Source organism: Anomalospiza imberbis, chromosome 2, assembly GCF_031753505.1.
Source record: "Anomalospiza imberbis isolate Cuckoo-Finch-1a 21T00152 chromosome 2, ASM3175350v1, whole genome shotgun sequence".
Lineage (NCBI taxonomy): Eukaryota > Metazoa > Chordata > Aves > Passeriformes > Viduidae > Anomalospiza > Anomalospiza imberbis.
In genome coordinates this window covers 77,249,661-77,276,734 of record NC_089682.1, presented here as the reverse complement: position 1 = coordinate 77,276,734, position 27,074 = coordinate 77,249,661, and the positions used below count along the sequence as shown (strand labels likewise).

The window sequence follows — 27,074 nt, the reverse complement described above, 5'->3', positions numbered from 1 at the left end:
ATCTACTTCTTGCCATACTTCTAGCTCCAGTTTTGCCATGGCCTTCCTCACCCAGTCCCTACACAGGGTACCTGTCTTTGTTTCCACTAACTGTGCATTTGTTTCTTTCCATTTGGTTTTCCCAGCAGGTCCCTTCTCAACCATGCTGCTTTCTTGACTTCCTTGTCTGATTTCTGGCTCCTGGGGGTTGCTGGCTGTTGGCCTGGATGGAGTAATTCCTTAAAGATCTGCCAGCTCTGTTCCATGCCTTGTTCCTAAGGGCAGGCTCCCAGAAGATCCTATTGACCATCTCCTTGCAGAACTGGAAGCTTACTTGCCTAAATTTCAGGTGCATAACTTGACCCCTTACCTGACCCCTATCCCTCAGGACACGCATGCATGAGAATTTCTGTTTATATGCAATACATACATTCAAAGGCTGATTTTGTCAACAAACTGATGAGACTGAGCATCTTCAAAACTTTTTCCTTCACTGCTATAAAAAAATCCAACTGCTTTGTCTCTGAGATAACTGATCTGGAGTTAGAGCTGTACTAGCTGTACTGCCTTAAAATTATAGTGAGGACAGGATACTCTAGTTTTGTACCATGAGGTAGCAAGGAAATTTGAACACAACACACCTCTTTACAGTTGATCTTAGTTACTCCTTTTACAGTAAAAGCTACAGCCATCTTATCTTCAAGGTGGTTTCCTGGCTAGATACTTTATGTCTACACAATACCCCAGACCAAGAATTTTTTTTTTTTTTTTTTTTTTTTGTAAAGTGTAAGTTTTCTATGCTTCTCAGAGAATTTAGTGTCTCAGTCGCAAAGAGCACACTGATATTTTTGTGAAGGCACAACATCAAAGGAGCATGAAGGATTTACCTGTTGATTTTGGTAGGCTGTCACTGTGGTGAAAACAGTCTCAGGGAAGTTGAAGGTTTTCACCCCATCTCCTGAAGGAACTGGCTTTGTAGGAGAAAGATCACTGCTGAAATCCTTGCGGATGACATGAACACGAGGCTGATATTTATGCATTGAATGTAAGATTATCTGAAGAGAAAACAAAAGGAAAAGGACTTTATTTCCCCAAAAAATATTTTACACAACATCCAGATGTAAAAGAAAGCAGGGATGGAGCAAGAGCTAATATGGAAAAAATGATCCTTTTCTTAAAAGCATGTATAAGACAAAGTTTCTGCTGTGAGCCAAGAGAAAGGTGCTTTATAGGGTCAGGCAACATTTTGAGGAAAAGCACTGAAATAGCAAAAAAACCCTCTATAAATCTGGAAGCAACCACAGACACGTGTGCCCAACAGGACACGGGAGCATCAAAGCAGCAGCAGCACCCTTTCAAGTCTGAGAGGAGCAAGGCTAGGACAGCAGGCACCAGGATTAACTTCTAACTTACATGGCCTTGATCATCAAGCTCGTTGTTGGTCAGCTTGAGCTTGTCAAAACTGACCACCTGCCTCATCCAGGTGTCTCCAGAAGCCAGGGAGTCAGGGTGGATGTAAACCCTCGGGGGCACTGGGGAGTCAGCATTGCCAGCCACCATCCACTTGGAGCTGTGGTACACATACCTGAAAGAGGAAGGGTAGGTGGCAAAGGGAGGTAGTCAGTCATTCATTGCAGGAACATGTCCAGGGCTCCCCCTCCCCTGCCACCCTCATGCACCCCAAGCTCTCATTTGCAGTCAGGGGTGCATGTGCTTTATTGCAACCTCCTACCTTCTAAATGAAAGCCAGATTACCCCTGAGCCACTTGTTCAGACTTGACTCCTTATTAAAACCACCTTGCAGTTATTTTCCCTGTAAAACTCTGCCACATGTGCCTTCTCAACTCCTTAACCCTCTCTGAGCCAGAGTAAGAGGCTAGAAAATATGGTTAAACAAAGTCCTCTCTGAAAATATTCATAAATACCCTGCAATTTCTGGAAATCTGCATTGTATCTCATACCAGACTTTAGAAAACACATGTGGCTTCACCCAGAAAGGGCAATATCCAAAGGATATCAGTAAAACAGAATTTCTGGTTTGAAATGTTGCAAAAAAGGAAATTCCGTATAGTATGACATACATTGGGATCAGAGGAAAAAAATATTTTTGTGTTCCTGATCTAGCCATCCTATATATGCCATAAATTTCTCTACACCGCTTTGCCTAGACACTTTTTTTCTCCTGCCCTGAAGCTCCTTCCCTCGAAGGCATTTCACAAACAGTTCCACTGACACCTCTGAGTTCTGCCCTGTGCTGCCCCTCATTGGGTCTCTACTCAGCTCTGCTAAGATGTTCCAGTCTTTACCTACAAACAGTGACTAATTTCCTGTATTGTCACAAGAAACTGGGGGGGGGGGGGGAGAAAGAAAAAAAAGAGGAGTCTTCATTTCCTGTTAGTTTGCTCTATGTGGCTGCACAAGCCAAGCAGGGTAAGAAAATAAATGTATTTTCAATGTCAATGTTGTTAGAATCACACTCTTAGAAGAAGGAAAAACATCCAGCTGAGTATCAAATGCTTTCTGCTTCCCAGGAAAAGCATTTTCCCTGAGGAAAAAACTGTACAATTTGGGACCAAAAATTCAGTATTTAGCATTTAAAGCAGAGGTGCAATTCTGTATCCTTGAAATGTGGTTCAGTCAAGACTATTTGGAGAGGAGACTTGCTCTCCAGGGTCTTTTAATAAGAATGCATAAATCACGTCAGTCTGGAGAGTTTTCTGGGATGCAGAGAATCATGAGTTTTCCAGAGTATTTTTTAAGATCAGAAGCCCATTAATATCAGATAAATCTCTTCCTCCTGTTTTTAGCTCAGCAGTGGGAACTTTCTGAGTGACTCCATACTGTAGGTCAGGGACCAATATTCTGAGGCTGCTGTGCACTGTTTTGAAACTGCTGTTTCAAAAGTGAGCACTTTTGAAACAGAAATCACCCAATCCAGTTCAGGCCAGACCTGAGGGGCCTGGATTAGTTCCAAGCTGCTCCTTGCCCATTCCTTTCTTGAGGAAGTAGATTTAGGGGCTGCAGACCTCCCACTGATAACTCCAGTGATCAGTTCCCTCAGGCAGTCATTGCTAATCGTGTCAACCAGGAAATGCATATAGAGATCTCCTCGATTAAAAACTGCTACTTGAAAAAATACAGATTTCACTCCAAAAGAGCAGGAGACTGTATTAAAACTCTGGGTTTGTGTCTAAAGATTCTGGTCAAATCAACCATGTTGGTGTAAAGCAAAAGGGTCTCCTCCAGCACACCTTTGCAATGGTGTTTAATGGAGGTGTCTTTCCTAGGCTGTCATTGACAGTAAAGCTGGTACACAATTCCTACCTCTGCCCCTGAAAAGCTTACCTGTATCTCTTGTTATCCACAGGGACAATGTCCATGGCAATATAATACTGCTGGTGGGGATCCAAGCCTGTAATTTTCACCCTCATGGCTGGAAACATTCTCCTAGGAAAATAAGAGTAGAAATAAGGAAGAAAATGGTGAATAAGGAAAATGAAGAGGCTCCTTGTACCTCTCTCTGGTACCAGAAGCATGCTACTTTATACAGCCCAGTCCTTGGCATGACTCCTCTGGGCTTGGTGTGAGTAGAAAAGACTGTGCTGGCAGTGCTTTGAATCTTCAGTTTTTTCCCACTTAGAAAGAGGGGTAACAGGATAACCACCTGTAAGTAATGGTAAAATAGTCACAGTCAAGCACTCTGTTCCCAGTTCCTAGCAGACAGTTCTGCTAAGCTTCACACAAATCATCCTCTCTAAGGCATTTCTAGGATGGGCAGTGTGCCTTTTACCTTGTATTTTTCCCACTGGCCATCCACCTGTAATTCTTCTCTCATATTCCATTTAATTCAGGATCACTTTAGTTCCCTTTTTTTGAGAATGTCACATTTCAGTATCGAGTTGGACAGTACTGAGGTAACATTGAAAGCAAATATACCATCCTGAAAGATCCTCTCACTCACATGTTTTCAGTTTTTTAAGAAAAACATCCCTCAAATTAATCTGCTTATTAGGAATGTACTTCACATTCAACAGAAACACTGGCATTATGCCACGGCTTCCTTGAACCCCTGATAGTGTTTTGTGCAATCTTTTAAAATGTGTTGTCTTTTCTATGCTATATGATCCAGATCTATCTTAAGCATTTTCTCCTGATAGACAAGGTATGGAACTCTACACCAACAAGAAACAATTCCCAGCCTTTTTCTTCTTGTCTGAGCATAAGTTAAGCTCTGCTAAACACAGTCACTGTTGTGGAAGTGTTTGTAGCTAGGCAATTATTTCAGAAGAGAACAGATCAGAACAATTTTAACCTTAAAGCATGTTAGTGTTAGTGTGGCTATGACATAATTTCTCCTTCTTAAATATTTTATGGTGGCCAGTGGACCAATTTCTATTCTACACCTCCCTCAAAGCGCATGCTGAGGGAATTGCTTATGCCATATTATATTTCCAACTAATGTGGTATTTTTACACCTTCATAAAATCTGAGGAGCTGAATGGAATGAGGTGCAGAAGGAATTGAGCAACCTTGAAATCAGAGCAGAGCAGAAAGAAATCCTGCAATGTTTCACTGACTGTTAACCCAGACCTGAGCTCTACCTGAGTGGCTTTTCAGCCTTTATCTGAGAAAAACTTAAGCTGAGGTCCTATAGGATGGTGTTACTCAACTGAATGACTTCTGCCTAGAAAATACAGAACTTTGGTAGGAGAAACACCAAAAGTACTGGATGATTATACAAAATCATATTCTGCTTCTCTGATAAGCAGACATATCCTTGAGGAATGGAAGTATGTGAATGGAGGTAGGATATTAAAGGACAATTTAAAATCACAATGCCAAAATAGTAGGAAAGTGTACAAGAAATGTTTCTTGGAGTCATCTCTACAAACAATTGTGACACTTTCCCTTCTATTTAGTGAGAAGCAGTGACATGTTAGAGAAGAAAGTTTAGTTCTTCTTTCGTCATTTCTGTTTCTCGAAGTATTACTAGTGAACACAGCCTGGAGGAGGAAGAAAAGAGGAAACCTTGTGTCAGCATCTCCAGGCATGTCTCTCAAACTTTGCATGACAGGGATGTGATCATGAGGGTCTATTTCATTCTTTCCCAGCCAAGCCCCAGGTAGCCCCATGCAGAAGAGGGTGGGAAGGAGGAGGAGGTTGATGCTCAGCCTCTGCCTTACCCACAGCTCTTTCATTTCAGGCCACAGGGAAAAGATAAGAGCTGACCTATTAGCAACTGCATCTGCTTTGGAAAAGGTCATTTATCGTGGGGGATGGGGAGAGCACTGCCCCACAGCTGCCACAGCACAGCTAACCCGAGTTATGAGAGACGTAAAACTGTCAGAAAAATCGTCTGCAGAAACTCTTCAAGGAGAGAGCAATTTGTGCAACTGATGGTGTGAGTTTGCTAGTAGAATGACTGGGGAGGAGGTGGGGACGGAAAAATGGATTAGTCTTCAGTGGCTTGAGGGCATTACCTTGTTTCTGCCACAATGGCTCATTAAATCTGCCAAGCCAAATGGGTACAGGATGTGGCATTTTACAGTCCAGCTCTCTTTAATTAGAGAGAGGTGGCTTGGGAGCAGCTAAAGAGGTAGGTCATGTTTCAGAGGGTTGATGAGAAACCCAGGATTAAATCAGAGTCTCTTTGGGTCTAAGTCTGCACACTGTGTTGGGAAAATTGAATGAGCTGTGTGTCCCAAAAAGTTCTCTCCAAATCTGCAGCCCCGTGTAAAGTTGCAGTATAGCCTGTGGGGATGTTTGCTTATGAAATGCCTTGTAAAAGATTACCACAGACCATTCAGCAGGCTTAGAGGCTAATCTCTAAAATGATCGGCGAGAGCTCGGCTGATCCCACTACTTTCTCTAAGGTTTAAGTGTACCTTTAAAGTTTTATAAATTGTTACTGTTTTTCTTTTTCTGTGGGTATAAAAGTAACTTAGGTTTCTCTGCCATAAAGATTTGGCCTGGAACTGTCACAGCAGGTCTATGGCAGCACTGCTGTGTGGAAAGAGGGAAATGGAAAAGGCAGAGGCTAACAGTGGAGACTTAGGGATGTGCTCGTGTATAATCCTGGAAAAGTCCCTGTTCTCTGCATTTCCTCTTGGCTGTCTCTTGGTTGCCTAGAGGCATCAGCCTTATAGAAAACAAGAGGCTCAAAGGTTTGGAAGGAATTCAGGCCATTTGGATATGGCTGTATTAATAAACAGTCAAGAGTCTTTCATCTAGAAAGGTATCAGCTTCATAGTCAACAGCTACAGATACGAAGGCTGTCTGTTTTCATAGGGAACATGTGATGACATCTGATATATTTTAGGAGGAGGTTTTATATCAGCAGCAGTTTGGGATGATCAAGTTATTTATATGTTAGCTTTACCACTCAGCAGGAAAACAGTCTTCCAAAGCTTAGACTGTGAACTTACACACAGTACCCTTGTAGGGGAAATATAGTGTGATATGAAATCTTATTTCTACTGCTTTAGGACCACTTAGAAGTGTTTCAAAAAACATTTTAGCAACAACCATGTGCCTCAGTCTACTCAGTTTCTGTTTTTCTCCATAATGAGATTGGAGTATATGAACATCAAATGTGAAGAAAACTAATGATAGATAAATATCTCTAGAACTTTGTTAAAAAGTATTTGCAAGCACAGGAGTGTACTCATATTAAAGACCATGTTTGGGAACTTTCAACAAAAAAAAAAAATAGTTGGGTTGCGGCAGCTAGCAGTATATCTTTTGGTGATGCTATTTAAAATTTTCTTTTAAAATGCAGTTTAATTTTACTTTGTGAAAACTGGTCATAGGAGGAGGATCACAGATATATTCCCAAAATGGATTTTTTCCCCAGTAGAATAAAGCTTCAGTTTCTTACCCTTAAGTTAGGAACTTAGTAAGAATAGATTTGTATATGGGTGACATCTATTAAATGCAAACCCTAAACTGAAGGGATGTGCTCTTTAACTGTAGAAAAAGAAATAGACAGAATAGTCATTTCCCAGGCATAAAAATAATCAAATTGAGAAACTCTGCAAAATAATCTGGTTTAGGTCTGCAGATTAAGTATGCACAATGTTTACAAAGTGTGTGAGTTTACAGGGCAACCTGAATTTATCCTTGTTATTTCATATCTCATATTTCCTTGCATTTAAGACTGATGCCAAATGTATATATTCTTTAGAGAAAAAATGTGTAAGTAGTGAAGGAAAGGAAAGGAAGGTGAGGGAAGGCAAGGAAAAACAGTGGAGGAATGCCCTTCTGTTTCTGGGATCATGTAGAGATGTGTGTTTTGAGAGGAAAAGCTGAGGGCAGGGCTTGGTAGCAAATGGATTTATTGTTTATGAAAGAGAGAGAGACCAACAGATCTTCTCAGCTGCTCCCAAAGGGGAGATTCTTGTGGAAGATGGAGCAAGCTTATCTGGCCCACAGGGCACGGAACTCTAAAAATCAGTTTGGTATCTGTGACCTGCCATCCCTTGCTCTGAGAAGTCCTCTTCATGGGCCCCTTCAGCATCAACAGAGCTTGATTACAAAATCTCTCCTGCTCTAACTGAGAAGCACTTTGGGACCCACCTTTCTTTCCACTGGAAAGCAAAAATAACACCTGGTAATGTAAACAGCCCTGAGTACATGCTACAAACAACTCAGACTCATGATTTCAGGGAGGCAAAGAGACTGCAGGAAAAGTACCACTTAACCTATCAAGAGGCACAGAGAAGTCAAGAGAGGACAAGGTCACCTGTTTCACTCACTGATGGTTTTTTCCAGTCTTGCTACCGACCCTGGCCATCAGCATTTTGGTTTGATGTAACACAGATGTGGTAACTGTGATATGACAGATGAGATCATTCCTCCCATTGCTGAGGTGAGATCCCAGCTCTGTTACAGGTAGAATGTGTGTTCCCAGAACGATACCTCTTGGATGTACTGGTATGCATGGTAGGACTCATAAAACCACTTCCATAAACAGTAGGCAGCCATTCCCTTCCAGGGGAGGACTCCAAACACCCCCTATAGTGCATTCCTGCAGGAATAATTGCACATTTTCCCCCACTTTGGGCAGCACTCCTATGCATCAGTTAACAAACAGTTACCCCTGCAGCTCAGGTGACCATGGACATTAGATAGGGACTGTAGGGATGTGGGAAAGGTTTCAAATTCCTCCACTGATGCTGCCACTATGACCACTGTTAGTAAAGGAGAGTAGAGAAAAAGAATTAAACATTATTTTAGGACTAGTTGTTCAAATCAGTATGACCCGGGGCTTAAGATGAACTTATTTTGTACAGAGTGCAAGGTTGCCTTTCAAACAAAAAGGAGATAAAGGTAACTGCAGATTTGAATGACTGCAGCTGACAGCCATTTCCATCTTTTACACAAGGAACAAAGGTGTCTTTTTATAAGCATCTGATTATAATCTAAATAACAATGTTTTGATGGAAAGGAAAAAGGAAGAGTTATAAGAGGACTGGATAGGTTTACGGAAACAGACCAGAAAAAAAAGACATCTATAAATACAGCATCAAGAAAAGAAAAACAACAAAGCAGAATTAGAAGTGAGTGAGAGTAGGAGTCTGAAAGTCAAAAAATGCAGTGTGCCTGACATAGGCAGGATACAGCCCCAGAAATACGTTTGAAATGAGAACGTAGGTTAGAAATTAGCATTACACAACAAGAGCAGGGAGACATTGTGGGGACAGGCAGGAACCAGGCAGTGCTTTACAAGTCATAGAAAATTAGGGAGCAGATGTAGTTGTAGGAAACTGAGTCTGTAATTATAATGGCTTTCAAAACAAGAAGGCCTTATGGGACTCAGAGTTTCCAAAGAGAAAGCAACAAGAGTAAAATCTTCTGTGGGGAAGGAAGCAGATGCAAACTACTCTGTGTGTCTCTAACAATTTGAATAAGTAGTAGGAAATCTTCAGGAAATAACACTAGTTCTGCTATTTATGCCAGAAATAATAAAATCTGATCTCTGGGACACATCATGTATCATGCATCCCATATGGAGAAACAGGACTGCTAGATCCAGCTCTCACACATCACAGACACATCTTCTCTGAGAGAAAACTGTTTAACCTATTGAACTGTTAACCATTTAATTTGCAAATTCTATCACACCTGTAAGGGCCATCCTCAATAAACAGGTGTACTACCTAAAGAAACTGTCCAGCTCTTCATCATGCTTTGCAATGATTAACCTCAAATGTAGTCAACAGAAAAAGAAAAGAACAGCAGCCCTCCAATATTGTTGACATCACTTCTGGAGAAGAACATCATCAAGTAGAAAAAACACATCTATTTAGTAGTTACGTAGATTTTCTGTGGGTGGTAATGTGACAGCTGACCATCAGGACTCAAGTAATTACAAGCATCTCCTTTCAAGGAGAAGGAATATTATTTAGGATTATAACAAATATATGATTTGCACAGGAAGTTATGACTCTGTTGTGATACATGATCTTCTGTAAGTGAAAAAATTATCTACACTGGAGCTTGTAAGATGTCTGAAAAGTCAGCTACTTTGTTCAGAAATGTGTGAGCTGCCAAGATCCTCTTCATACCACTAAGTTCTGGCCATTTTCATTTGAACTGGTGGGAAAAAACATATTTATGCTGCTTTTAGGTCTATCGACTCCATGTATTAACAGAGAATTAATTATAGTTCATCTAACACATAATTATGTTTTATTTTAAGTTTCTGAAACAGCATGGTCCAGGCACCAGGACAATAAGTCCAGAAAGAAGGAAGTTGGTTCTTCCAGTGCCATATTTAATGACGCTGGACGGATCACTTAATCTGTTTAGGTCTCAATGTCACCACCTATGAAAAGAGGATAATATTTATTTTCTCTGTGTCTGCTTTAACATCTCCAGAGAAGAGGTGTTGCACAATAGCTGGTGATAGCATTCCTGTTAATTTGCCTCTTCCATTTGAGCCAGAAGGTCAAAGCCAGCTGGTTTTTTTAGGGAACATTTGGGTTATTTGTCCAGTGTAACTTTCTTTGAATTACCTGGACTTTCTAGGGCTAGAGAGCAATAGCGCTCACTTCACAAGAATGTAAAACAACATTTCGAGCTGTTCTGGCAAATTTTGAGAGCACAGATACAAAACAACGCTGTAAACAATAGAGCACCTTGGGTTTTCCCTAAAATTTGGGTAAAATTTCCCTGCTGCATTTCTGCGGCGCAGCCGGGACAGCTCCCGGGTCACTCCCGGTGTTTGCTCGCCTTGGCGGGCTCTGTCCGTGGTGCTGACGTTCTCCTTCTCCGCGTCAATCGGAATTAAAACCTCATTAGGTGAAGGTAGGAAACGGCCTGCTAATGCAAACGTGTCTAAAAATCCTCGTTTGGGACATCTAGAAATGTACAACTACCTCTGGGCTGTGTTTTGGCAAACAGACTCCCAGCCATTTTTAAACAGTAGTCATCAGTGAAGATCTTCCCCTTGGCTAACCTGTCATGGTGAGGTTTTCCTTTTTAAAATATCTGGCTAATTAGTGGCTCTTTCTAACCTCAGCTGTCGTGGTATCACTGCAATAGCAAAGGAAAACATTAGGCTTGCACATTTTTTATACAGGAAGTCATTAACACTGCATCTATTTAGAGCTGCAGGAAGACACTTGGTGCAAAGGTGAGTTTGAATTTCACTATATTTTAGATTAAATCAGTAAGCTCATGAAGTGCTATGGAAACTTGAAAGGAGACTCAAATGACTCACCTCAAAATTTATAGCTCATCTTAAATTCAGTACAGCCAACAGGACAATGATTGTTTCCTGATTTATTTGCTCAAAGGAACAACTATACTCAAGGGTTTCCTGCAGCTGCCAGTTCTTGTTTGGAGACACTTATTCAAACAGTCATATGAAACAACTTCACTTGTCTTAAGAAAGCTAATAGGAAACACATCAGAGGAACTCAGACAGCCATTTTATTTTTTATGCATGTTTATCCCTTTGGATTATCAAGAATGGGGAAAAAATGTTTCTTTCTTAAAAATCAATTAAATAAAATTTGGTTTGTTTGATTATGATTTCTTTTTTAACTAGACAGAAAGCCAGAGATGCCTTACCTGCCTGCTTTCGTGATGATCATCTCTGTCCCAATGTCATGAAATCTTTTCCAGAGGTCCGCACACTGCAACTCTACCTGGATCTCTTCCATGGATGAAGGTGGAGGAGGCTGAGGGCCTGAGCCACCAGATGTAAGGTCAGAATGGGAGCCAAATGAGCAGGATGTCCTTTCTGCCAGCACCTCTGTGTCTGACCCAGTGCTCTGTTCTGAATCTGCAAAGTAAAGAAGCCAGATAAGACCTTTCAGTTCTACCTGCTGTGAGGGGTAAGAGGAGGGAAGGGAAGGGAAGTCAACACAGGAAGTGCAAAAGAATAGTACACTGGCCTTTTATATGGCATATATATGTATGGGGGTTTGTGATTTATAGCCTGATTTGGGGGTTTGATTTTCCAACATGATATCTGGCTTCTTTTGTAAAATTTTAGAAACAGCTGAAAAAAAAGACCCTTAACATAAAATATAAATAGTAGCAAGCAATGGTGGGAGTACAAAATATAGATGAAAAACAGAAATGAAAAAATTAATTCAACCTGTTGTTTCAAGCTAAGATAAGATGGGCTTACTGGAAAACTACATTTCATTTAATTGAATATTCTCCTGCAGTACTATTAAAGAGTTGGTTATTTTTAAACAACACAGTTTTTTTATCGTCTTTAATGTCTTCATCATCAAAAACACTGAACATTTTTTTTCTATTTTGCTGTTTGGCAGTACTGTTCTGGAAATGTGTTTTATTTGATCCTATAAAACTTTTTTTGATCAAGGATATTTCCTGGAAAGATAATCATTAAGCTTTTGGTGAGGAAAATGCTCTAGGCTACTAAAGGACAAAAAAAGGTGATAGTAAACATATGGAACATGCTACCAAAGAAACAACTGAAGCCAAATGCAGAAAAGATCCCATGACACAACCACCTGTATGGGGGAGAAGGTTTGCTCAAAAAATAAACAAACAAACAAAAAAGCAAGGTTCAACTAGTTTAAAAGTCCAGGCTGGCATGTTGAGTCAGGTGGCCCTGACTCAACCAGGTGGCCCAGGTCAGGCCCTTTCTTTGCAAAAATATTTCATGAATTTATTAGGTAGATATGCTGTATATGTTCAGGCGTCACTTTCATACAGAGAGCTAAGATGAAACTTTGCGAACAGCAGAGTTGCACACCCACATTGCATCAAAATAATTCACAATACATTCTGCAAAGCAATGTGCTCATGTTTCCAACCTTATTTTTAATAGATTTGCACTAGATGATATTTAGGAAAAGAATAAAATTACGTGAAACACTCCATCAAATGGCTCAGGAAGAGTTCTGGGGTTTCAAAGAACAAACAGAAACAATATTTTAGAGTGTCCTCATTGATCACACCAGTAAAAGCATCCCAGTGAATGAACAAGACAGCTATTTACATGTGTTCTCTGCATGTGAAGAAAGAAAGAAGTAGCTGTCTGCAAAGGAAACCTAAGGAGACAAAAAGTAACAATCAGTCTGTTCTAAAAATGTGATCAAATCATGGCATGTAAAATTCCTTCCATACCAAGAAAATGCCAGAAACTCTTTAACAACCCTGAGGTTGTGGAAGCTGAGTCTGAAGTTTACAGTGTTTCTGAGAGACAGCGTCTCCTGGAGCAGCCTGCACATCAGCCTGCAGGTCAAGAAGAGGCTATGGTTAAGAAGAAAGAGGCAGTGTAGATACCACCCACAGAACCACCATCCTCACCTCCTGCCACATGGAAACATTTCTGGAAAATCCATTTTGCTGTGGTATGGACATAAACTGTTTGACTGATAGTTTATGAGAAACTTCCAGACCCAAGTGTCATCAGGAAGCATTTCTCTTTTATGAGATCCCTAGCTGATGTCACTGGACAGTGAACATTTTGTTTGAGGGATATTTTCAGTAAGCTTTGTCAGTTATTTAGACAATCTGCCAGTACAATGTAGAAGTTCTGCAGGACACAAGAAAGGTTCAGTACTTGTTGCTCCCAATCCATTTTGAAAAGTGAGTCCTTTATGTGTCCCATGGACTTCTAAGTTAGGCTGAAGCAATAATAGGCCCATCCCTCTAAAGGAGTAGCACAAACTTATGCATAGAGGATTGTTACATGGAGACCAGTCCTACATCCAAAACTAATATCCTACACACAAGGTGATTCCAGACGATATGGGATAATCTTCTGGGGTTCTGTGGCCACAGGACAGATAATCAACCTGACAGTACAGAGGGGCTGAGACATTTGCTCCCTGCTTCACTACCCCAGTGACACAGGAGCAAATCTTACCTTCTTCCTCTAGCTCAAATTATTCTGCCTCAAAACACTGGAGAAGTAAGCATAAGTAGGGGTCAGTATACTTGGTCTCCCTAGGAATGGTTCATCAATTTGTCCTCCAACAAAAAGAGAGAGGATACTTCACAAATCACGATAAAATCTGCTTGTATACCTGCTCATGTCCTAAACCATTAACCAGAAATCTTACATCTTCTCTGAGATCACAGAATACAAGATAAATTATGCTGGAAAAGACCTCTGAGATCATCAAGTCCAATCTATGACTGAACACCACCATGTCAACCAGACCATGGCACTAAGTGCCACATCCAGTCTTTCCTTTAACAGGGACAGTGACTCCATCACCTCCCTGGGCAGCCCATTCCAATGTCTAATCACCTTTTCTGTGAAGAAATTCTTCCTCATGTCCAGCTTAAAGATAAACTACACTGGGAGTCTGAAGGGACTGGATCTAGGGAAAAGTGGAGCCCTCCTTCTGAAAGGAGGTACTAAACTGTAGGTCTGAATCTGAAGAGACGGGTTTAGACCACATCATCTGTGTTTGGTTCAGGCACTCAGAAACTGTCCTGTGAGGCAGTATGGTAAACAGCCAACAGATGGCACTTGGCTAGGTGCTGTCCCCACTTCATTCCAGCATTTCCTGGACAGCCTTGCAAACTGGGCATGTGGCTGGAGCTTTGGGAATCCCTGGGAATTAATTGGAAGAGCATGCTGCAAAAAATTAAGTATCAGAGGCTTAAGCCCCCTCTCACTGATTTATACTGATATCATCCCCCTGACTTTACAGTCTTCTGGAGGGATCTTTCTTTAATTATGGAAGTCAAAGGAAAGCCCTTACCTTGGATATAATTTTCCATCCTGGCACTAGTCAAAAATTTCAAAAGGAGTTCACCAATTACTGATAAGCCAGTATCTACCCAGACATGTGGTACCACACAAAGGAGAACTCTTTTTTCCCCAGGGATATTACTTTGTGCCCTGAATTATGAATTATCATCACCCTCCAGTTAGTGCACAGAACAGTAACTATCTCTCCTTCTTCTAATTTTGGAAATGGAGAGTCACTAATGTTGTTGCTCTTAGTTCAGACTCAATAGGCACTGAGACATGTTTTGTGTTTTCTTCAGCCTTTCCTGAGCTAAGCTCTCCTGAATGCTGTCATCCAGTTGGAGACACTTAGTCCAGACCCAGGGATTCAGGGGAGGTTAAGTGTATCTGACGTATTCAACCCTAGTGACACTTGATTTCTTCACACACCAGCTTCAGTGGGGTGTAACTTTGCTAAATTCAAAGAAATTACTTTTACTTTACATTGGTGTGAGCAGAGGGAAAGCAGGCAATAGCTCCTGAAGCCTTAATATGATATATAAAACTGTGAGCACCCAGAGATGCAGCCTGGGGCTGGTACTACATATTGTATATGGCTGAAGGACAATCAGAAGGATTTCTGAGGAAGATAAGCTACCTGTAGTTTCTTCTAGCTCCAAAGTGACAAGATAAGAGTGTTTGTCTCTCCTTTAAGAGGTGCCTTTTACAAAAGCCCACATTCTGAACTCAAGGTCCCATCAAAGGGAAATGCAGATCCTGCATGATATGGCTTCCTTTCAGAGTTTGGAGACCTTCTCAGAACACTGCCCCAGGAATGCTGACTCTCCTGCACTATGTCAGGCTGCAATCCTACTGTGTCTGGATGTGGCACTTAGGGATATGGTTCAGGGGTGATTATGGTGGTGCTAGTTTGACTGTTGTAGACTTTGAAGGTCTCTTTCAACCCTCACGAATCTGCAATTTGTGCCACTTTAAGCATAAGTTAAACAAGCAGCAATTAAAGTAGTTTTATGATTTTCTCTTGCTAGGTTGCAGTCCTTGAGAAATAATACTTCACAACCAGCTCATCCATGACTGACCACTAACAAAAGTGGGAGTAGATGCAACTGAGATTTCTAAATCTACAGTATTTCACTGGACTTTCAGTTGGGACTGACTCAAGTCAAAATGACCCTTATTGCTTTTACAGGAACCTATGAACTTGCACTTTCTGATCTTAACTGTTTTTCTTCACAAGGTCATTCCTCTCACCTGTCTGATTGAAGCAGGGCCCTTCCTGCTGCACCATAGCTATGGAGGTGGACATCTACAAAGCTACTGCTGACTGCACAGTTAGTATCAATCTGCCTCCTTCATTTCCCCATTCTTTCAAATCTCTTCAAAAACTATCAATTTCTACTCTTGCTCATTCTTTATGTTCTTTTTTCGTGATGTTTCCACCAATTATTTCTGCTATTCTTTGGAGTGATGTGTAGCCAGAAGAAAACAAAAACATTTCGGTCTTTGTGGAGACAGACATGGTGACCACAGGGAAATGCCAATGCTTAACTCTTCCAGACTAATAGGTTTTTCCCTACACATAATACAGAAGAAATACTAAAACACTATCCCTTGTTACAAGCAACTTGCTGGACAAACAGTCTGACCAAGTGGTTTTGACACTGGGACTTGGACTGATCTGTCAAATTGCAAGAACTGCATTTCAAGGAGGTCAAAACTATCTAATGGGAAAATACTGTAAATTTCATGGAAAAGACTCCTGGGTTCAATGTGCAAAAAAACTCTCTAAGGCCTGAAGCATAACTCTCTTTCACTGTCACTGTGCAAAAAGACAGTTCTCTTTCCTACTGCCCTGTTGGATGGCTTCCAACCATCCCTTCTTGCCACACTGTCCATGCATCCAGCTGCTTACTGCAGTTTAACTGAATTGGAGGACAGGAAATTTCTCAGCACTTTTAGCAACCTTTGAGTCTAACCAGACCAGAGGGTCACTTTCAAAGCTTCCAGGACATTTCTGAGCTTATAGAAGAAAATTAGAGTAGTTCAGATTTTTTCTTTCTTAATCCCTTTCCCATTTCTACTATCTCTGTATCACCCTGGAAATCCTCAACTTATAATTTTTTTCTGATCCACAAATCCCCAGGCTTCTTGTTGGCAGAGAGGAAGGAAAACATTGTTCTGACAAGCATGGTGACTCTGAGGTCAGCATCTGCACTGAGTGCCCCAAGATGATAGACAAAAACCCCAACCAGTTTCTAGCACCAGCGTCCTGGGATCAGAGGCATCCCACACAAATCAGAAAGGTGCTACTGCCTGACCTGTTTCTATGACTCAGCTGGCCAGTATTCCTCATGTAAATTTCTTGGGTTTTCATCAATTTGGGACCAGATAGAAACTGGTATGCGAGATATTAAAAGACTATTTTCTATGCATCTTCATAGATGGATCTTCAGCAGAATTTTTTGCTGCAGCTGGAGCACAGCAAGGATACTGCTCTCCTTACTTAAACAATAAAAGAAATAGAGCTCAGTTTAGTCCTTGGCCACATCATGCAGCTCATGCCCTCAACAAATGTTTTACTTCAAACTATCAAAAATATAAACTACAGGAGTGGGAACAATGAAAAAAAATCTTAAAAACTTACATGCATAAAACATCACCTACTCAGAGGAGTCCAACAGATTTATTCTCTTTCTCTCATGATCTTTTCTTATTTTTTTTTTTTTAGGTTTTTTCCCTCTGTATGTGTAGATATCTAATGTAGATCCTGTAAGATTCCATTAGCATAAAGATTTCTCTTGAGTGGAATGTGGCAGCTGTTACAAGCTGTTAAGGGATTTGTCTTTTACTGTTTATTTTTGTTTGCGGGGTTTGTGAATATTTAGTACAACAGGTGGTCTTTCCCTCTCCCCTGCAGTTGATTTGCTGGCCATTAGGACCTGCAGACTACAAAGAAGGTACAAAATCTATGAATGTATGGACAAAGAACATGTGGGGAACCTTATTTTTTTTTTTGTTTTATTTTTTTTCCTATGAACTCAACAGAAATTAGCAGAGTGGACACCTTGCTTTTACTGCTGGTTGCAGACAGATCTCATGGTTCTTTTCAGATTTATGATTTTCAAACTGGCTACTGCCACCCCACAAGATCAGCAGCCTAAGAACCATGCATAAAGCAGTGTGACATTACTGGAATTTAGAAACAAAATGTCACAGCCCCATAAAAGTGAACGAACAGAAACTCACTACGTCCAAACAGTTTGCAAGAATGGAAACTTATCTGGCCGTGGGGTGGCAGCTGCTGGTGCAACAACTTCAGGTACACAACGGTTTTCCCTGATAACAAATACTTGGGGAGAAGCTAAACCAAAGACCTCAGTAATGTCAAAAACACACCAGAAGTCTGGCTGTGGCAAAGGCAGGAGGAGCAGCAGAGGTGAAGCAGTCTGGAGTTCAAGAGAGCCGTTCAAATTAGCATGGTGTATTTTGCACAGCTGATCCGGCAATTGCTCTTGCTGTAGGCAAAGGTTTCTAAACACTTGGTGATTGTAACCATATGGATGTACTGCACACAACAAATAACACAAAGATAGTTCTGCAGGTGTTCTTATAGATTATTTTATCCCCCTGAACTTTTCCATTCACTCACAGGCCCTACCACATTAATCATCCCTTCTTCCAACATTAGCCCATTATTGACTACATAGAGCTAGAATTTATAACCTGTTTATTACTGATAATAGAGTCATAGAATGATTTTTTGCTCAAAGATACCTTTTAAAGTTTATCTCGTGTATCCCTCAGTAATACTTTTTCCATTCCTGACTGCAAGTTGCAACCAACATCAGGATTTACTGGTCTGGAGACAGTACAAACCTGTCCAAACCAAGAACTTCATCTATATTCATGCTGCATTGCAATCTCAGGCAGCCAAAAGAAGCATTCAAGTAATTCATTTCTAGCCTAAGACCATGAAACCACGGCAGGACAAAATGGCATTCATATCAGCAAGACTCAAAAACACAAAACTGGAAGATGTTGTAGAGAGGGAGAAATGTGGCATAAAGAAATGGAATGACCTGATACCATCATAAGTGGCACCAATGGAGCCAAGCTGATTCTGAAGTGAAGAATTCCTCTGGCACTTGAACCTCAAAATCTTCTTCATCCTCCTGATATATAGTGCTATAAGATGTTTTTGTAAGATGAGCCAACAAAACATGCCAAACCCACTCAAAAAATGCTGCACTTACAAAAACTGAGTTTAAGGCCAGTACAGTTATCACACAACTACATCCCCATGGCAAACACAACTAGTAGGAGAATATAAAAACAAACAGAAAGACACCAAAAAACCCACGGTGGCTTTGGCTCTAAATGCAAGTCTTGCATCAATTTGACTGTGCACTGCCAAGAGTTGCCTGCCTCTGCCTTGTCTTATTCCATGTAAGACTGAAAAAAGAGACACAAAACTCAGCAAAGAAAAAAATCACCCTGATTCAGGGGTTTACTCCAGCTGCTCTGCTCCACTCCAGCAATGCAAAACAGCTGTAAGCCTGGTTTAACCAGAAAGTTAAATTGGGTTTATGACTTCTCAGTATTGGCAAAGAAGTACAAAGCAGCTGGAGTTTACTAGTATATTCAGCCCTGGGGGTTTGCCCTTAAAAGTTCACTTTTGCTCCAGCAAGAAGAAAGAATATAAGCCACAGTTAAACTTTAAAGTGAATTTTTATCTCACAATCTATGCTAATTTTTCAAAGAATGCTGAGAAAAACTAAACTTATACACTATGCCAACATTGGGTTTAAGACCAGACATCCAAGACACCAGCTCCAGTTTTGAAATGAATCAGCTGAAGGTGGAGATGCTGACTGCTAGGCTCTGAACTCATCCTTGGCAAGTACAAATTTTCACTACAGAAGCATAAGCTTGGTGACCAAGATTGTTCTGAGTAATATCACAATGTAGGCTTTCTTTGTAGGCTTCATACCAAATCCCATCTTATTCTTTGAGTAAAACTGCCTGCAATTCATCAATCCATGCTTTAGACTATCTATCACAACTAAAAAAATCTCATCAAATAGATGTCAACCAGAAACCTGTTCTATAAACTCTCCCGTCTGTGGATGGTGGTATCTTGTTTGTTTAAAAGAATTTTATAAACATAATTTTTCCCAGCAGAAGCTTCTAGCACTTGTAGTTCAGGAGAACAAAATCCTCTGAAGCAGCAAAAGTTGGACTCAGGGTTTATATTGTATTATTGTCTTCTGGAAAGCAAGAGTAGCTTGGGCTTTCAGTATATCAGACTAGCTTTGAGGAAAATGCAATTTGAAATTTCAGTATAGAAGAAACCAAGAGATTCCTAAAATTCCCTGAGGAGACTCTCTGCAGCTGTCATTCAGATTGGGCTTAGGACAAGGAATCACCAGTACAGCCTCACAAAAAGACTGCTGAGTAGTGAATATTTATAAAGACCATATTTAAAACAATACAGGGCTTTAAAATGAGCATGCAGAAAAGTAAGATTCAGTTAAATCAGAAGAAAAAATAAAATAATATAATATTGAAGAAAATACAGAAGAATGCAGAGAATGGCAACCTTTAAAAACATGAGAGGTACTAGAGAGAAAAGTGGGATGTTATTAAAAGAAGAGGGAGGTGAAATTGATGACAACTTTAATCTGGCCAAGATCCTGAACTGTACAGACTACAAAGAATTTGTCTGGCTAATGTCCAAGAGTTTGTGTAAAATTAAAGAGTGGAAATGCACTTGAAAGTTACAGCAAGCTAAAAAAAATAAGAGACTGGGCATTAAATACATTATATGCTGTAGCCTGTAAACACAAAGTCATTATTCTTATAAATAAAACCATACAACAAATATTTAGAGACCGATTCAAGCCAAAAAGTTGGCTTTAAATAACCACAAATTGTGCAGGAGTTTGAAACTAGATCCCAGCTCTGTGGCAGGCCCTTCCCTAGTGGAAAGGGGCACCAACTCTGGGACAGTCTGTTTCTGGATTCTGTGGCTTGGACTACTCTCTGCCAGACAGGAAAAGAAAAATCCTTCATAAAAAAAAAGGAAAACATGACACAAGATTAAGGCTGCAGAGGTATCCATTCTCCCTGAGACCAGTGTGGAATCACTGGGAAATTTAAAATTACTGTGAAGTCCAGAAAATATTAAAGTTTTTTGTAGGCATAAACACAGCTCAAACAGAAGAAGTTTAACATTTTAAATATTTGCATGCTGATATTTGGTGGCCTACAAACCACAGGGAAAGAGACATTATATGTGTTTTCCTATACTGTGGTGGTTATCATGGCAGTAGTATCAGGGAGCCAGATGGTATTTTAATAACAAGAAAAGTCCTATATTTCCATTAGTCCTTTTGAACCCTTGGCACTGCTGTCACACAGCAGCGAGTCCCACCATGTAACTGCACACACGAAAGAGTACTTCTTTTTGCCTTTATAGTATGACTGTCCATTTTCGGCAGTGTTGTAACAAGATATATGCCACTCTATGTATTTCCTTTCTAAATGAGACTATTTCAAAAGGAAATCATTAGGAAGTTTCCATGGGAATAGTTTCACAAGAAAAATGCAGTTCCATCAGGCTGAAGTTTCAAGTTTGAGTTGTACGTTTCATTCACAATCTACAATTTTCTTTTGGGAAAACAGTAATTATCAGGCTAGTCCTGTTGAACTGTTGTTTGGGTTTGTAATAGTTCAACAAATCATTAAAGTGCATTATTTTCATCTACATGCTACATTAGCCAAGCTGTCTGTCAGACCTCCCACATCCCTTTCTGCGCCAGACTTTGGAAGACTATCTGCCCTTGTACAATTTAGATTGCCCTCTATCTAAACTTCTTGACTGTAATCCAAATCCTTTCAGATTTCATTCATAACAAAGCTTCTCCTTGACTCTAAACACTGTAATTGCTTGCTTGCTCAATCTGTCCTATTTTAATTACATACCTGGGTGCACACACACAAAGACACATAACTATATGTATGCGATTGAGTTCTTAAAAATGTATTTGGGGTTTAAATCAGTGGCTTGCCCATGGCTCACACAGCAGAAATTACAGTATTTTCAATGGTACTTTCCACTGGAAGTTTCTTGCAATCTAATGTTCTGTTTCCTGTTTTGATCACCTCTGCAGAGTGACCAGATGTTTTCCTAAGCAATGATTCTGGGGAATTTTCACAAATTATAAACATATTCTTCCTTTTATTTCCTTCACATACAACTGTCTTGCATCCAATTCAGCCAATTTTCTGACAATGTAGCCATGCAGGTAGGATTGAGAGAAAAGATTTTCCAGAAGAACCTGAGCACAGTTCCACAGTTCTGGTTTTATTAGCTTCTAGCATTTCAAGACCAAGTTAGGAACAAAAAAAGTATTTTTAAAAGTAACAACATGGGGGATGGAGTTGGTATGAGTTCATGGGGGACAGAACCACGAATGACTGAATAGGTTACGGGGCTGTATTACAACAGTATGGTGCATGGACCTGGAAAAGATGTGCTGGAACTTCAATGAAGCCTGTGCTGTGAAAAGCAATTGTGTCATATTAACACAATTTAATTTGAAATCTGAAATATCACATACCCATGCCAAGGCATAAATTGAATTTCCCCTCAGAATATTTCTGAAATCCCACAGCTCCCATGTACTTTCATGGAGGAAAAGCAGCACAAAACTGGTGACTTAGCCTGAGGGTTCAGCCTCAGTGAATGCATTCTCTCCTTTTCCCTTAACATTCATGCTCCTTAGATGTGCATTTGTGGCTTGGCTTTTTCTCTCTTCTTTTAGCAACTGTCTTCAGCTGAAGCTCCCCCAGTCACATCCTGACACACTCTACCAACCGCAATCCCACATGTCCAAGGCCGTACATGCCATCACACACGCTGTTTCCAGGAAGTGCACGCTGCTGGACTTTGTTCCTTCCACTGAGCCCCCCTGATTTTCGCCTGCCGAAGCCGTGGTCCCAAGTGTCGTAACACCTCCACTGCACGGCTGTCCCACACGCGTATATCCCATTATCCAAACAACAGATGCGCCAGTGTGCATTCACACACATACTCCAACATCTGGTGATCACAAGCTCACTGCAAAAACTCCACAGACTTCATTCATCTTTACAGAACTCACAAACACTTCATCTGTATGACTGAAGGGGTGCATAACTTTTTCACTTTGCTGGAAGTATGGGCTTTTATCGTGGCACACACAGGGAAACGCAAGCAATCACTTGCACTTACTCTAAAAGCACTTATTTAGTCCTTCTGAAAACAGGGCGTGAATAGCTCTGACATAAACACTTCACAGGTGTTGCACACAGTAACTTTATATGTACACCTTTCCATTTCTTAATCATACCTGTATTGTCCCTTACCTACTCAGGCTCACTTTTCCACTTTCTGGTTAGAAGCTGTGCCAGAATAAAACTGATAAAAGGAAATGGAGAATCATCTCCAGATAACTATTAAATTAAAAACATCCCACTTGTTAAGACTAAAATTGATGATTGCATAATTCAGCATTTCTCAATATTGGAAATTTCCAGTCTGTTTGCCTTTGTTTCTCTCATCCACATCCAATATAAAAGATATATTCAAGGAGAATGTTGGCAAAACCTTCTGATAGTTTGGTATTTTATGAAAAATACTTGAATTCAGAATGTTCATGCCTGTCTGACTCTCAATTCAGCACACTAGAAACAAGAGGATGCCCCACTGTGATGTCCTTTGGGAAGTGCATGGTCTGGAAGCACTGAAGTCACAAAGGTCTCAGGTTTGCCTGATTCCCCCCACCAGTGATGTCAAAGCATCAGTGGTGATCTCAGAAAGCAGTTGGTTTCTGTGACCTCAGATAGCATCCTTTAGGGATGTCAAAAACAGGGCTAGTAATTTTCTGTGTATGAATACCCACACACTTTCAACCATGCAGAACTAAACTATTTCATAACCCATTCTTTTAAAACCTTTAAATGCATGTACTACACTTGGAAAATTATATGCATATTTTGAGCTTGATGAGGGTTCTTTCCAACCATCTTTTCTCTAAAAAATTGGCCTTTTGGCAGTGGAAAGAATGGCTTGCTGTATCTTACTGCAGATGAGAAGAAGAAATATGAAGAATTCTAATTAATGGCTTCATTTAGAAAACAAGGATGAACATTTTCATGAGGAAAGGAAACCAAAAAAACTCAAATTTTTCAATCTCTACAACAACTAAAAATGCAAATATCCCATATATATTTTAAGTAGAAAATGAGAATTTACATCACCATTAACTTCTACTTTAGCCATCATGATATGAGTTTAAAATAACATCAACAGGTATACAGATAGCACATCGAATTTGCAGTCTCCACGTCTCCCAAAAAGCCCTGTTCAACCTGACTCTGTCATCCAGCTTTAGAGCTTACACACTGAGACACTCCTCTCTCACTCAGGGGTTTCTATCACAAATAAGTGAGGCACAGAGAAAACTAAAGGTGTGCTACTGCAGAAAATGCACAGGATAGAAAGTCAAAATCACTCAAACTAAAGCCTAGAGATTGAAAGACCTCCATGGACACCAACAGACCAAGAATTCAGTGTCTGTCAGTCCTACCAGTACTTGTTGCCAGTTAGCATATTCCCCACAAAAGGTCTTAATGAAAAAGTGTGTGACTTTTCTGACATAAAGATGATTCTTCTCACCCTTCCTAGACACTGCTGCAGATTTATCTTACTGCTCACTTCAAGAACACAGAGGAAAAGGACAGTTGAATTTGTCATTGGGGTTTCATTGGGAGTGGGGCATAAATGCACAAGCAGAGAGATAGCACATTCCTTATTTGGTTTCTAAACATATTATTTCATCACTTATTATCTCTTGTGCTCTTGTGCATCCTCCCATGCCCTCCTTATTGCAGAAATGCTGCCATCTGTGGCTCAAAACTTCCCTTCAGCCCTTCCCATACTGCAGCATAAAGTAGTTGGAGAGAAGCACTGAGCTAGTAAGGGATCCACCAGTTCTCATGGGGAAAAAGAGGAGAAGAAAAAGATAGTCTCAGAAGAACATACTTTCCTTCCCCTCTCTCACCTTCCCTTCAATCATACTTGTGTCACCTTCTTCTTGTGTGGTAAAATTTGATGTGAAAAGCAGCCCAGGCTTGTCTCTGATGCTGCTGAGTTTGACCATGTGGCTACGGGAGGAGGCAGCAATTTCCTCTCCCAGTACAGTTTGGAAGCCCCACAGAGATGCTTCAAAGTGAAACTCTGACCCACCCCTTCCAGCCTCGAGCCCAGCAGGGTCTGAGATGCAGCTGGGCTGCTCTTTAGTGAGATGCACCATGGAAGGCGGAGAGGGAGAGGGAGGGAAAGGACAAGGCTAAAACAGAAGTACAACAAATGTACAGGGTAAGAAAGGAGAAGGAAGAGGCTGGGGATTAGGACAGTTTATTGTGTGGAATTGGCTTCTTGGCAGCAAAAGCTGTAAAGAGAGGACAGTCCAGGGGGCATTACACCTTCTCTCAAAACACTCCAGCAGAAGGAATGCCAGTGAGCCGGGCTAACGTCCTGGATGCCACACCATTCTCTCCCTCCTTTCCACAGCTCATGTCAGTCTGGCTTTGTACTGCTGGCTGCAGGTCTGATCTGCTCCAGCAGGTCACCTCATTTCCTCCTGTGTTCCTCAGCTAGGGAGGGACCTCTTAACCCATCTCAGCAGCTTTATTGTCCACATCCATTTCATGATAGAGAAAAACACTAATGCAATGGGGAAATGTGGGGTTGCTTTAACAGAACATTCTTTGGTGCATAAAGCACCCAGAATCCTGACTGGCATTCTGGTTTTGACTCCTGAGAATCTGTTTTTTACATAAATTTTATGGCCTTTAGGGGTAAAGAAGCTAGTACTAAAATGCTTTCACACATTTGCACAGAGAAGTTGCAGGCAAGTTGCATTGAGGAATAGAGATTCTAAAAAATAACAGAAAACCAAATAAAGTAAAAGAAAATAGAAGTGGCTGGCTGAAATTAAATGGCTGTTTCCCTGGCTGAATTTCAAGATGTCTTTGCAAAATGTCAGTTTTGTAGCCACAGTTACCTTTCTGCTAAAACAAGTCAGGATATTTACAGAAAGGTAAACTAATGAAATTTGTTGGCCTCATTTGAAAACAGGAGCAATGGCTTTTCCCCAGAAGGCAGCAAAGCACATCTAACATTGCATCTATTACACCCCTTTCCTCTCTGTATCTTTCTCTGCAACCAGGGCAAGACCCTTACAAGCTCATATATATCACAGAAAACAGCTAACTTGTGAATTTTACTCTAAAAAGTGTGCCTTTCTTGAAAGGAAGACACAGCTAGACAATAACCAGTTAATAACCAGAATAACTCTGTTTACTGAGTGGGAGGAACTGAGAAGGTCACATCCATGGGACATGCTTTGTGTAATAACTGTGGCGTTTCTAAATCCAGGAAGACATCTCCGTGTCAGCTTATGGAGTTACTCAGCAAGCGCAGCTTTGTGTTTTTTCTTGATAAGGAATTCCTTACACCAATTGCCAACCAAAAAAATATTCAGTAAGAACTTCTTGTGCAGAGAAGCCCTCAGAGCACACAGCAAGTGTCCTGGGCTGGATATTGCTGGGATAACCTAAGTATCCCACTGCCTTCACCACACTCCCCCAGAACTTGTTCTTCTCGGGCTCCTTGTGTTTCATGCAGCAAGAGGCCACGCTTGTCCCTCCTCTCTGGAGGGACAGGTGGCAGAGGGTGCCCCATTCCACAGCGCAATCAGGAGGCACGTGCTGTCCCCCGCACCGAAACCTGAGCCGCAGCAACCCCCTCCTCCTGCAAAGGCTGTGACAAAGAGCTTCCCTCATCCCAGGAAAGACCACGGATCTCTCCTGCATGTAGCACAGGGTACATGCACCAGCGCATGCCTCCTGCAACCAGCTGGTTTTGCTGCATCGTTGCTGCTGTCCTGCTACCCTGCACTTAACCCTTCATACAACAGCAAGAGTTCTCTGCTATACAGAGGCACAGGCAGATGGGAATGGGGGTTACAGTCAGTTCATCACATGTTGTTTCTAATTCCTTCTCAGGGATGAAGCCCTTTCCTTGCTCTAACATGGGCTCCCTCCCATGGAAGACAGTTCCCCACAAACTTCTCCAACATGAGTCCTTCCCACAGGCTGCAGTTCTTCAGGAACTGCTGCAGCGTGGGTCCCTTTCCACAGGCTTTCAGGAACAGACTGCTCCTGCATGGGTCCCCTGTAGGGTCACAAGTCCTGCCAGCAAACCTGTTCCTGCATAGGCTCCACTCTCCATGGGTCCACAGGTCCTGCAAGGACTTCCTACATGCTCACAGCCTTCTTCCAGGTTTCCACTTGCTCTGACATGGGGTTCTCCATTTATTGTAAGTGGGTCTCTGCTCCCCCGTGTACCTCGGAATCTCAGCTCCAGCACCTGTAGCACCTCTTCCCATTCTCCTTCAACAACCCTGGTGTCTGCATAATTGTTTCTCTAACATATTCTCACTCTACTCTGGCCACAATTTCTTCTGCACAATAATTTTTTCCCTTAAATATGTAACACACAGTGTTAATGGCTATTAGACAAGAAGATAATTAAACAATTTTGTGTAACATGAACATATCCTGTGATTTTTTTTTATGATAGAGCTGTAAGATCCATCACAACCAGTAATTATAAGATTTGTCAATATTGCTATGTTGTTCACTGCAAAACCGTTTTTTTCTGGAATCTAGCACAACCTTGCCACAGTTACATTTGCAAGGATAAACTTGGGGTTCCCCCACTCTTGCTGTAAGCAGGACTGCACAGAGCAGCTTGGGAGCTGGCAGACAACGAAACAGGAGCTCTGACTGC

General features: G+C 41.1%; 1 protein-coding gene across 1 annotated transcript in view; it reads right to left on the bottom strand.

Annotated features, from left to right (window-relative positions):
- TBX15 (T-box transcription factor 15) overlaps positions 1-27,074 on the bottom strand; it is a 90,578-nt gene that overhangs the window by 25,797 nt on the left and 37,707 nt on the right. Inside the window, exons 2-5 of the mRNA XM_068181888.1 lie at positions 11,056-11,269; positions 3,325-3,426; positions 1,393-1,564; positions 867-1,034 (exon numbers count right to left, since the gene is read on the bottom strand). Of these exons, the coding sequence (XP_068037989.1) occupies positions 867-1,034; positions 1,393-1,564; positions 3,325-3,426; positions 11,056-11,269 (656 nt within the window). The remainder of the gene's footprint in view (positions 1-866; positions 1,035-1,392; positions 1,565-3,324; positions 3,427-11,055; positions 11,270-27,074) is intronic.